This window comes from Pleurodeles waltl, chromosome 4_1 (genome assembly GCF_031143425.1).
Source record: "Pleurodeles waltl isolate 20211129_DDA chromosome 4_1, aPleWal1.hap1.20221129, whole genome shotgun sequence".
NCBI lineage: Eukaryota > Metazoa > Chordata > Amphibia > Caudata > Salamandridae > Pleurodeles > Pleurodeles waltl.
Window position 1 is genome coordinate 544,941,234 of NC_090442.1, and position 12,808 is coordinate 544,954,041.

Sequence of the window (12,808 nt, forward strand, 5' to 3'; positions counted from 1 at the left end):
TATAATGGGGCAGCTTATTAAGAGCCCCCTTGGGCACAGAAAACCAGAGAAGGATGATGAAGGTGCTCTGTCTGTCTTGGTAGTTGGACTCATCTGGGGCTTCAGGTGCAACCTGATCAGCTCTTCTCTATTGCTGGATGGAGACAGAAAGTGTCTGCTGGTTAGCAGACAGTAAAGGTGGCCCTAGCCAGATGTTAGAAACGAAAAATGGGATGCTAGTCAGAGGATGCCTGCTTATTTCAGGTGTAATATTGTGGCCTTCGGTCTGCCCCAGAATTTCAGCAGGCATTGTATGAGTCTAAGGTGTGCTGGTAGAGCATTCCTAAATTTTTAACATAGTTCGAACACATTCCTTGCATCAAATTATTTGTTAGTGATTACAGACAGACAGTGAATTTCACAGTGTGTTTGATTCTGAAAACTGTGGGTGCGGTGGTAGGACTGGAAGTTCATTGCAAGGTACCAAGGAGTACAGAGTTTCTTGTGCTTTGGTTTACAGTTTTTACCTTCGATCTCCCCTATATTGGAAGCTAATGTAGCGCAAGGACATTTACAAACAAGTTACCAGATTTAGAATCTGGTGTAAACAATGGAGGCTTCCTAGGGGACCCATATATCTGGGGTTAGTGGTTCTGTGAGTCACGTCTTGTGAAAATATTTGACAAAGTTTTCTAACTAGCAGATGAGTTTCAATAACCGACATGGCTGTTCATCCCAACTCTGCAAGACTAGTAAAAAAAACTAAGGGAAAGTCTTTTCAATGTGATAGACTGCACCCGTTTGAATGTTGTCCAGCAACCATGACCACAGGGCATATAACACTTCATGAGCCATTACTTTAAGTAAATGGTTTCATTTAGAATGTCAAGTGTTATGGTATTAGCTCACACGTAATTACACTTTTTAATTGTGTCACACATGTCTGTGTAATTGGACTTATGAGGGAATTTTAGGCTTGTGGACAAATGTGGACAAATTGTGTGAAGTAATGCCCTTTAGATGCTGAAAGCAAACTTTGGACCTTGATTCTGGGGTCCACTGCAAGATTATTACATTAAAGCGAAGTTGTAAGGCCCATACTATGCCGTAGGAGAGAAACTTATGTGTGAGTAATAGTAAAACCATCAGTAGAAAAGCAACAGTTCTTATATGTGTCTGCCAGGTAGTACTGGTGTTCTTTCCTCCTGTGTGAGTACTGAAACGTGCTAATCTTGTTGATACCTTAATATTTTGATGATTTTATTGAGCAAAGTTATCTATTAGACTTCCATGTTATATTATTTCACAGAAAGAATGTTCTCACCCAAACCAATGGTGAAGATGTCTAACATAGATGCTGAACAATTAGCATGACAAAGCCTGAAGAAAGAGAATGCCTTATAAGTACTAGAACATTAATCAAAATTACGTCCTGTAATGTCTAGTAAATAAATCTGCATGTACTGAGTGATACTTGGATTAAATACTCCACCCACGCATGGTATCCAACAACTCCCACCCCCTACTGAACCTGCCACCATCCTTTAAATAACAATGGCAGCATCCTACACTTCACCAGTGGCAGTGTAATAAAAGGCAGTTATTCCGTTAACGCGAGAGGAGGTATGGTCCTCCCAGTGGGAACCTGATTGGAATCAGTGCTGCTGGAGCTAATGATACAGATTATACCTCTGGACCACCATAATTCTACAAGCAAGCAGGACACTGGTAAACCTTGTTGAGCCTAACAAAGTCTTCATGCTCCAAGGCCCCAGTACTCTAGGTATTTTATTTTTTTCAATGTTTTCTATCATACTAATAGCCTGTTTTTCAGGCATTTTAGAACAGCTACAGATGAATAACAATATAGTGAGTATAAATGAGTGGCTCTTTGCTATATGAGTGTTGTTTAGTCAGGTAAACCCACCAACAATTGCATAGAAGCTCAGGTATTAGATTTTGGTAATAGAAAGTAGGAAGGAGCATCAGGCAGTTGGAGGGTACACAGCAATCGAGAGAACACAGCTGGAACCTGTCATTATTAATAACTGTGTCTGAGGTTCTCTGTACTTACTCATATGATTGTCTGACCCGCTCTGAAGGGTAAGTAGTTCCGCTCTGCATTTAAAGGTGGACAAAGAGTATTCATAACTTTATGTCCTGTACTCTCGAGGAATGAACTGCATTTCTGTCTTAGTCCTTGAATTTTAACAGGCTCATGGTCTCTACACCAGCTGGAAAGTGGTTTCTGAGAGGTATATGGTTTATGGTTTGTTGTGCAAGTTGTCTTATTTCTTGTTTCAGAAAACTTTCTGTACGGTGCATGCCGCTTTGAGCTTGACTCTTGCTTCCACTGAGATCCACTCAGTTACTTTTAACATAGGTTTAGTGTACTTTAGAGTCTTACACTTGAGATCCCATCTTGCTGCCTGGTGTTGCATTTTTTGAGGCTTGTCATCAGCATTTTGGAAACACCTGCGTTGGAATATGTTGCAGGAGCTGGGCAAGGCGATGATTACTCTTGTTACCTCAACTAGAATGCCTGTTTGATGGAGTGGTAGAACTGTGCAAAGGACTGATTTGTAGATGAGGACTCCTTCTAAAAGTATGTTTATGTAGGTATGGTTCAGCAAGGTAGCTTATGGTCTTTATATTTTGGAAGGAATTTTATTGTTCCTATAACTGGATGTTACAGGATTAAAAATGCATTGTTTCATTTCTGCCAAATAAACTAATTTAGGTTTTGGCTCCATTGAGGTATACAACATGTCTTCTCAAATAGTGTTAGATGTGGCTTAATCACTTGGTGGTGTTATATATGTTATTATTTCACTTGTGGGTTTTACTGTATATACCTGCATCTAGAAGCATAGGTTGTTTTCTTTGATTATTTCAGCCAATGGGCTTAAACATATGTTGAAGACTATTGGTGAAAAGAATGACCCTGGGTTACCCCAAATGATTCTTCCAAACTGGTGGACTTGATGGACATTATTCCCCTTAGTTCACTCGTAGCACTAAGTGTATACTTCAAGAAACCATGTTTGGCAAAAGTGGGTGTATATCAATACTTTATATATCATGCAAGGTGCTATTCATTGATATTTGGTATGCACCAACTACTACTATTACTTACATGACAATGACATGAACCTTTACAAACTTTGTCAGAGGGCAACCCTCTCAAAAAGTAGACCAAAGGACTTAATCTCTCAAAAATAAATGAGGTCTATCATGAGCCCACACAGGTATCACCGACTTTTTGTGGTCAGACTCTGCAGTCTGCCTTTAATGGTACCTTCCTCTTTGAGGTAAAAGTTTTTATAACCAATTATAGATAACACACTAGATGTCACGTCCTGTATGCATCTGCCTCAACCACTGTCCATTTTGTGAATCCTCACTTTTGTTGCTACCCTTGACTTCAAGGCCCTAGTCTATTCCAACTTTTTATATCCATCTAATTGTGAGCTATCCTAACAATGGTTCATAAAAAGTGCTACCTGATAATTAAAATTGTTTATGTAGCAATGCACCAATCACTTTAATCTTCCCCTAACAGTCATTCCGCAAATTCAAAACGTATCCTTATGATGGAAGAATCTGACATTTTTCAAAGTCTTCAGGACTTGGTAGGTATGTCACTAAATGTTCTGCAATCCACTAGGATTATGAAAAACAGTTATCTCTTTTCGGCCTAGTATAAGGTTAGGTACCTCATCGGAAGATACATGTCCTCCACATTTTTCTTCACACATTATCCTACATTTCGATCACATTTCTTATAGGCATGGGAGTGGTGTGTAAATTGACCTTCTGTCGTCCTACTTAATGCATCACAGAAACCAAACTCTCCAAAAGGTGGAAGATTAAAAGGCATCACTGTCACCACTGCCAATCATAACAGTAGTAGTCAGTCCAGGGTGGTGCCTTGGCTTGCAGTCCACTCTTGCATTCTTGTAAGTAGGATGCTGTTGTCTACCTCATCATAGGCTGCAGAAAGGTGCAGATGAATCCATGCTGCTTGGTGAACTGCATCAGAGACAACGGACAGGAAAGCTGTGATTTTGGCAGCCATCATCTCCATCCTGCTCAGAAGCCTCAGTCATAACTGGCAGTTGTGAAGTAACTTTTGTTGTCTTGTGGCTCACTTTCAAGAGTTATGCTGTGATAAAGAACTTACAAAATGAAGCCTCTGACTGGCTAGAGCTTGAGCATCTACCTTTGGCATCTCCAGAAAAGCAATAACTAGTGGTGATATCCCCTTGGTTGTGAATGCAATGTTGGAGGATGTTCATTGAAGAGTTCCCTAATGTACGATGGGTTCCACCAGGCAGTGTGAAGTTTTAATTTTACATGCTTGCTACTTACCTCCTCATTCTTTAACGGATGAAGGATGAAAAGGGAGATACAATTGAATGGTCATGAAGTTTCTTCTAAGTGATTTGTAATGTTTGAATGTTTATTATTATACATTCTGGGCATAACAGGAAGAGGTCACAGAGTTGGTCAATAGTTAAGCAAAACGGTATAGCATAGTGAGCGTATAACTCGCCCAGGAGACAAAATGTTTTGCCTTGCCCCAAATGCCCTACTATTTTGCATTACATTTTACCAAAATTGAAAGAAATTAAAAACCTTAATAAATGTATTTTACTATTTAGATGTAGAAGCCAAGAGTAGTTCCTTATTGTTTTTGGGCCAGGTCAAACTTTCTGATGGGCTAGGGGTAACCTGCTTCTTTAGCAACTTCTCTACAGGGAGTGCAGAATTATTAGGCAAGTTGTATTTTTGAGGATTAATTTTATTATTGAACAACAACCATGTTCTCAATGAACCCAAAAAACTCATTAATATCAAAGCTGAATATTTTTGGAAGTAGTTTTTAGTTTGTTTTTAGTTTTAGCTATATTAGGGGGATATCTGTGTGTGCAGGTGACTATTACTGTGCATAATTATTAGGCAACTTAACAAAAAAAAATATATACCCATTTCAATTATTTATTATTACTAGTGAAACCAATATAACATCTCAACATTCACAAATATACATTTCTGACATTCAAAAACAAAACAAAAACAAATCAATGACCAATATAGCCACCTTTCTTTGCAAGGACACTCAAAAGCCTACCATCCATGGATTCTGTCAGTGTTTTGATCTGTTCACCATCAACATTGCGTGCAGCAGCAACCACAGCCTCCCAGACACTGTTCAGAGAGGTGTACTGTTTTCCCTCCTTGTAAATCTCACATTTGATGATGGACCACAGGTTCTCAATGGGGTTCAGATCAGGTGAACAAGGAGGCCATGTCATTAGATTTCCTTCTTTTATACCCTTTCTTGCCAGCCACGCTGTGGAGTACTTGGACGCGTGTGATGGAGCATTGTCCTGCATGAAAATCATGTTTTTCTTGAAGGATGCAGACTTCTTCCTGTACCACTGCTTGAAGAAGGTGTCTTCCAGGAACTGGCAGTAGGACTGGGAGTTGAGCTTGACTCCATCCTCAACCCGAAAAGGCCCCCCAAGCTCATCTTTGATGATACCAGCCCAAACCAGTACTCCACCTCCACCTTGCTGGCGTCTGAGTCGGACTGGAGCTGTCTGCCCTTTACCAATCCAGCCACGGGCCCATCCATCTGGCCCATCAAGACTCACTCTCATTTCATCAGTCCATAAAACCTTAGAAAAATCAGTCTTGAGATATTTCTTGGCCCAGTCTTGACGTTTCAGCTTGTGTGTCTTGTTCAGTGGTGGTCGTCTTTCAGCCTTTCTTACCTTGGCCATGTCTATGAGTATTGCACACCTTGTGCTTTTGGGCACTCCAGTGATGTTGCAGCTCTGAAATATGGCCAAACTGGTGGCAAGTGGCATCGTGGCAGCTGTACGCTTGACTTTTCTCAGTTCATGGGCAGTTATTTTGCGCCTTGGTTTTTCCACACGCTTCTTGCGACCCTGTTGACTATTTTGAATGAAACGCTTGATTGTTCGATGATCACACTTCAGAAGCTTTGCAATTTTAAGAGTGCTGCATCCCTCTGCAAGATATCTCACTATTTTTGACTTTTCTGAGCCTGTCAAGTCCTTCTTTTGACCCATTTTGCCAAAGGAAAGGAAGTTGCCTAATAATTATGCACACCTGATATAGGGTGTTGATGTCATTAGACCACACCCCTTCTCATTACAGAGATGCACATCACCTAATATGCTTAATTGGTAGTAGGCTTTCGAGCCTATACAGCTTGGAGTAAGACAACATGCATAAAGAGGATGATGTGGTCAAAATACTCATTTGCCTAATAATTCTGCACTCCCTGTATTCTGGATCGCTGACTGCTCAACTTGTTGTTTTTTTAAATTTTATTTTCCTTTATCCTGGATTGACCACTGTTGGACCTGGCACTTTTTGCAGGGTTAGCCCCAAAATGTTTGCCTTCTTCCTCTTATTTTTTCGGACCTGTTTTGTTGGCTTTAGGACTCTGGGCACTTTATCACTGCCAGCTAGTGCTAAAGTGCATTTGCTCTCTGTCTAAAATTAGTTGATGATTGGTTTATCCATGATTGACATATTTTGATTTACTTGTAAGTCCCTAGTAAAGAGCACTATGTGTGCCAAGAGCCTGTAAATCAAATGTTACTGGTGGGCCTGCAGCACTGATTGTGCCACCCACATGAGGAGCCCCGTAAACACGTCTCAGTCCTGCCACTACATTGCCTGTATGGGAAACTTTAAACTGCCATGTTGACCTGGCAAGTGCACCCACTTACTAGGCCCAAACCTTCCCTTTTTCTACATTTAAGTCACCCCTAGGGTAGGTCCAAGGCTGCCCCACAGGCAGGGTGCAGTGTATTTAAACTGTAGGACAAGTACTGGTGTGTTCAACATGTCCTGATAGTGAAATGCTGCTAAATTTGGTTTTCACTATTGCAAGGCCTATCTCTCCCATCAGTTGACATGGGGATTGCCTTGAAATATCTTTCAAGTGTAATTTCTCATTGGGAGCAGATGGAGATGTGAAGTTTGGAGTCTCTGAACTCACAATTTAAAAATACATCTTTTGATGAAGTTGTTTTTTATATTGTAAGTTTAAAAATGCCACTTTTAGAAAGTGGCCATTTTCTTGCTTAACTATTCTGTGCCTCTGCCTGTCTGTGGAATACACATCTGGGTCAGAATGACTGTTGGGCTGCTTGTGAATTAATTCTAGACAGTCACACAAAGGGAGCTGAGATGTGCCCTGCATCTCCTGAAGGGTCTTCCTGGGATAGAGTGGCGGGAGGAGCTGACAATTGCACCTGATTAAGGCTGCACCTGTCTTTACGCAAAGCAGTCTCCAATGCCCTCAAGTGTGTCTGGGTCCAGGACAGGAACAGCAGGGTCTTGTGCATTGCAAAATCTTTCCTTTGAAGATTACCTACTTCAAAGGCAGAAATGAGTATAAGTATTGGACCGCTGAGACCACAACTTTAGAATCCTTCTGGACTGAGGACATTCTGCCAGGAAGAAGAGCTAAATGCTGTAGGAGGGACTGACACTTTGCTTGTTGCTTGGTTGAACTGGCATGCTGCTTCTGTCCTGGGAGGTAAAGTACTGGACTTTGCTTTCTACATCATGCTTCCAAAGCTTCTCCAAGGGCTTGGTCTGAGCTTGCCTCCTGTTAGAAGTCTCCAGGACATCAAAGACTTCACCTACTAGTGCCTGGGCTCTCTTGCTGAGAGTCCTGACTTGCCAAGTGGTGCCAAATCCAGTTCTTGGGCCCTTGGGAGTGAGTTCTGGTGCAAACAAGAAGAAACTTAGTACATTGACTCCAGAGCAACTTCAGAACTGGCACCGTTGCCTGCACCGGAGCCATGGTCCCCGCTGAGTGCAGTGATCATGACTGATCCGCATGCCGGATGCTTCTGCAGCACCACCAAAATCCCGCCATAGCATAAATCCTGAGTGCCGTGTCACTGATGTCCGTGACGCCCAACAGCACCTGTGGCCCTGTAATGTGATCTCGACACCGCAAAGTCGACACCTCACATCTTGACCTGCTGGATTCATCGACGCCACCAGATCATAAGGAACCGATGCCTCATCTGCCACTGCCTAGCAGTAAGGAAACAACACCTCACCTCCCCAGTAGCAGTAAGTAACCAATGCCGCACTGGCTCCAGTGACATTTCACGTCTCTGATGTGCAATGTCTTTGTTTCCTCATTTTCCAAAGGTACTGTACCTGGGGGTCAGTGTGACTACATGACCGGCCCGCATTCCATGGACTGTTGGGAATGACTCCATCAAGACATTTTGATAGCCTTAGTTGGAGCTATAGTGTTCCTAAGCGCTTTACTGAGATTTAATCTACAAAAATGTGTATCTTTGCTTGGGGATGTTGGATTTTTGCTGTTTTGGTCTGCTGTGTGTGCGCGAACAAATACTTTACACGTTGCCTCTGAGATAAGCCTGACTGGTCATGCCAAGCTACCAATGGTGTGAGCAGGGGTTATTTTGGCTGCGTGGCTCCCTTACCCTAACTAGAATGAGGGTCCCTACTTGGACAGAGTGCAAACCACTGCCAACTAGAGACCCCATTTCTAACGTCGACCTTTGGTTTATGAAGGTTAGGGAACAAGAAAGTGTGCTTTTACGTCCTGAACCCTAATGTCCAAATAATGCAGCAGGGGAAGTGACGTTGCTAGCGAAACTTCAAGCGTCTTCTCATAGGTGAAACTGATAGCTGCAATCAAAATTATATTCAGACACAAATTATTTTCCTTGGTAATACGTTCGTAGATGATATAATAGCAAAAAACATCATCCATTTGATATATGATATAAAATATTTAAAAACGTCAGTTAACAGGAGAAGGTTAATAAGGGGGTGTAGGTGGTATTTGTAGTACGTGTGGCACTTTCCAGCATTTGACTGCCACATGCTTACAGTGAATCACGTGTGCTTAGAGTAAACTGAATCCTCTTGAGTCACTGGACGCAAGGGTGCGGCTCCGGAAAAGTCACCCAAATGTTTTATAAAACAGGGATACGGTGAGGCGCCTTTTAAGAGGTTAAAATGATGCACATTAAACAACAAAAAACAGAGCAGTAAGGCGGTGAGACTAGAATGTGTCCGTCCGTCTGTGTGTCCGTCCGTCTCTGCTGCATTCTAAACAAACGACTTTCCCCCGAAGGGCGTGGCTGGGCGGCGGCATTGGAAACCGTTGCCTGCAGTGACAAGTTACAGTTCAGCGGGATTGTGATTCCTGCGGTTAGTTACTTGTATTCGAAGCATGATTCTCAAACATCGGTTAATATGAAATTCAGAAATCACTTGTTCTACTTTAATTGACTCATAACCCAAGTAACCACCTCTCAAGTGGCTTCTGTGCGCTATTCTCTCCGGTGAGCAACTACTTCTCGAGACGCAACTCGATCTGTTCTCGCTCCATTTAAAGTATACAGAAAACCAGCGTGCAGCCAGGTCTGTTGTGGCACACAGGCCAGCGCCCTCTGCCTTGCACAAAGGCGAGAATTATGTGCTACTTCCAGCGCGGTTTTGCTCTAACAATTAAGCATTGTATAGAGTTGCTAACAGAGCAGATTCCACGTGTCCCGTCTGCTCGTTTGCGATTTTGTTTCACATCGAGTTAAATTTGTTTTTAAATACGACGGGCCCATCGTCTCCCACAGACAATGAGCCAAGGGCTGGTTGCGCATTGAGGTCTGGTACAAGCGGACACCTAGTGCATCTTCAGTGCTAGGTGCACACTGTGAAGGAGGTCCTGGGAACCTTTACAGAGGTTCCATTGGCGCAGCAGGTGCAGTGGCGCCGAGGCTAAGCGGCCTCAGAGGCACACTGAGCCCTGATAACTTAATACTTGTGGAAATATGCCTGGCTTGCATATTGAGTCCGGACTAAAACGTTTAAAAACGCCTACGGAATGAAACAATCAAAATAAAAAGGATAAAGAAGGTTGCTCTCTGTGTACCAAACAAAAATTAGAAAACCATTTAATGTAGGACGACTCGCGGTACTTTGAGTTGTAAAATATTCCCTCGTGTACACACTCCGTGGGAGGCGGAGTGATAGACCCAACTGCCAATAGAATGCTGAGATGGAAAAAGTGAGATGAAATGTAAATTGTAAAGAGTTGGTAACAATAGGTAGGATACAAGACAGTCCTTAACACAGCCTCTCATGCGGAAGGCAGAACGCTACGCAAAACATACCTACTTTTCGCGGTTGTAGTGGCCTCAGACCATGGAAGCATCTTTCCAGTGGAAAAAAAAAAAACTGTTCTCCTTGAATCTAGAGACGGAGCTTCGAGACTGACGTGTGTGACTGTGCAGCAGTCTCCAAACCTACTGACATGGAAAAACTAGAGTTCCCGGGGTTGTAGCACAGACACTACGAGTGGATTTTCTTTGAACGGTCTGTCAGTTGTCCGGGGTGGGTGAGAGGGTGGAAAAAACAAACAGGTTCAACTGTTTGCCAAACGACTTAAAAAATAAAAAATAAAACTGGCGTTTAGGCCATAACACATTGGACACGAGCAGATATTACTGTCTACTTTGCATGCTGTGCAAAGCACTTACCGCAGACGTAAATAACTTTTCACTTTTCTATGATCACAGTTCATAATTTAAAATTAATTAAATGGTGAAGAACATCAGAATGGAAATTAAAAATGGTCGTTTAAACATAATTAAACAAAGTATCCACTGGGGGCACTTCGCACTCACAGACCTGCAAATGGCTGTCCGTGCCTAACTTTTTCCATTGCTGCTTTGACAGCCGCGCGCGCGCACACACGTCCTATGTTTATAGGACTTGAAGGGATACTTGCCATGTTTGGGGCTGCTTACGCGCAGCCTTTCCTGCAAAATTTAGAGATTTTAGGTAGGGCACGCGCAGCAGCGAACCGAGATTTGCTCATCGTGAAGTTACAAAGTAGCTCGGACCTTTCCGTCGTTGTCTCTGCACCGGTTGAAAAAAGAAGGACCATCGTGCAAATGTGACTGGCTCCTGCCCAACCCATGTAGCTTCCCAAAGGTAACTCTGAAGTTTCAGTCAAATAAAATACAGCTGTGATAAGTCTGAACTCGTAACACCATGCTGCACGTGGAGTTACGTGCACCATTTGTTGAACACGATGCCATGTGTGGTTGATATAAAGTGGAGATTGCAGCGAAAAGCTCACTCACAAATATTGTAAAACTGTTAGTGAAGAGTTGGCAGATCGGTCTGCTCTTGCTTCAGGCTGCTTTACTGTGCACAAAGGCGAGACCAACAATTCCCTCCTTTTACCTTGCTTCTCGCTATCCAGATGGGAACCCCTCCACACACACACAACGCACCCACACCGCAGTGCATCCCTTACCTTCACCACGTCGTCGTTGAGATGTTTGGGGTCCCTGTCCACCAGGTCGATCTCCTTGGTGTGGGCGTCGCGGCAGGGCTTCTCGTGCATACACTCGTCAGCCATGACTTTATTGTTGGGCTTGTAGATGTTCCCCTGCTCTCTGATGGGCGACGAGTACAGGAGCCCCTGCGTGGCGCGTGGTCGGGAAGAAGGGAAGAAAAGCAACTTTAGAAGAGGAGCCTCACCACAGTGCAAGGAGCAGGAGTGAAGGAGGCAGGACTGTCCGTTTGGGAGGGAGCGCAGTGGGCTGCCTTTTAAACGACAAAATGAAGACACACCACACCCCTCGGTACCAGAGCACAGGCTCGCACCACCAGGGGTCAGCGGATAGCGGAGCTTTCACTGCAGAGAGGGAGACTCCACATTCCAGGGGATTCCCTCCTCCGCCTTTCCCACCGAGGGCGCCCACCCCACGAGCAACTCACCAACAGAAGACCCCGGCTCCAGTGGCAACACGCCCACAGACGACCAACTCCGCACAACTCCTCTACTCAAAGCAGCTCTACCCACAAAAGACCCCTGCCCCACCGCCACCTCACCCACCGTGGACTAAGGTGGTCCTACGAGAGCTTAGTGCACAGAGCAACCCCGCCCACAAACGCCTCACCCACAGAGGACTAAAATCCAAGGACTACCTCACCCGTATAGAACTCCAATCCTACAATCACCTTACAGAGCACCACTGCCCCAGGAACACCTCACCCACAGAGCACCACCGTCCCACCGGCTAATCACCCACTGAAGGCCAAGGTAGGGGCACCTTGTGTACAGAACATCCCCGCCCACAAACGCCTCACCCACAGAGGATCAATGTCCCACAAGTACCTCACCGGTAGAGAACTCCGTCCCCACATTCATCTTACCCACACAGCACCACTATCCCACGAATACCTCATCCACTGTGGACCAATGCCCCCACAAGCACCTTACCTGTAGAGAACACCAAAGAACACCGACCTACAGTCATAGTCAGAGAGCACCACTGCCCACGAACACCTCGCACACAGAGCCCCGCCCCACAACCAACCCCCTGACCCTCAGAAGGCTCCGTTCACATGGACCCCGTCCAAACACCTACTGCCTAGAGGACCAAGACTCCCAATCACTTTCCCCACATATTAGCCCATTGTTAAGAGCAACTTCTCCACAAACGGCTGCGTCATATAAGCACCCCCCCCCCCCACACAAAGAAGCTGCCTCAAGCCCTACTAGAACATCACCAACAAAACGCCGCTTCGCACCAGATCTTTCTCCACAGTTGACCCCGGTCCCACAAGCCACTAGCTCAGAGGGACACCTCGTGCCGTAGACACTTCATCACCAGTGCCCTAGGAGCACCCCATCAATAGCGCATTACCTGGTCTAAGAGCACCACACACTGAGAGCACCAGAGCCAAGCAAGCCAAGAATACCCACAGAACA

The 12,808-nt window shown here is 44.3% G+C and overlaps 1 protein-coding gene across 4 annotated transcripts in view; it reads right to left on the bottom strand.

Annotated features, from left to right (window-relative positions):
* Positions 1–12,808, bottom strand: part of CAV1 (caveolin 1) — a 93,106-nt gene that overhangs the window by 79,218 nt on the left and 1,080 nt on the right. For 2 of the 4 annotated variants that reach the window (XM_069228923.1, XM_069228927.1), the window contains exon 2: positions 11,345–11,512. In XM_069228923.1, the coding sequence (XP_069085024.1) occupies positions 11,345–11,512 (168 nt within the window). Of the gene's footprint in view, positions 1–11,344; positions 11,513–11,811; positions 11,939–12,316; positions 12,448–12,808 lie in introns of those variants that run through there. The other 2 variants (XM_069228926.1, XM_069228925.1) reach the window with 2 other exon arrangements.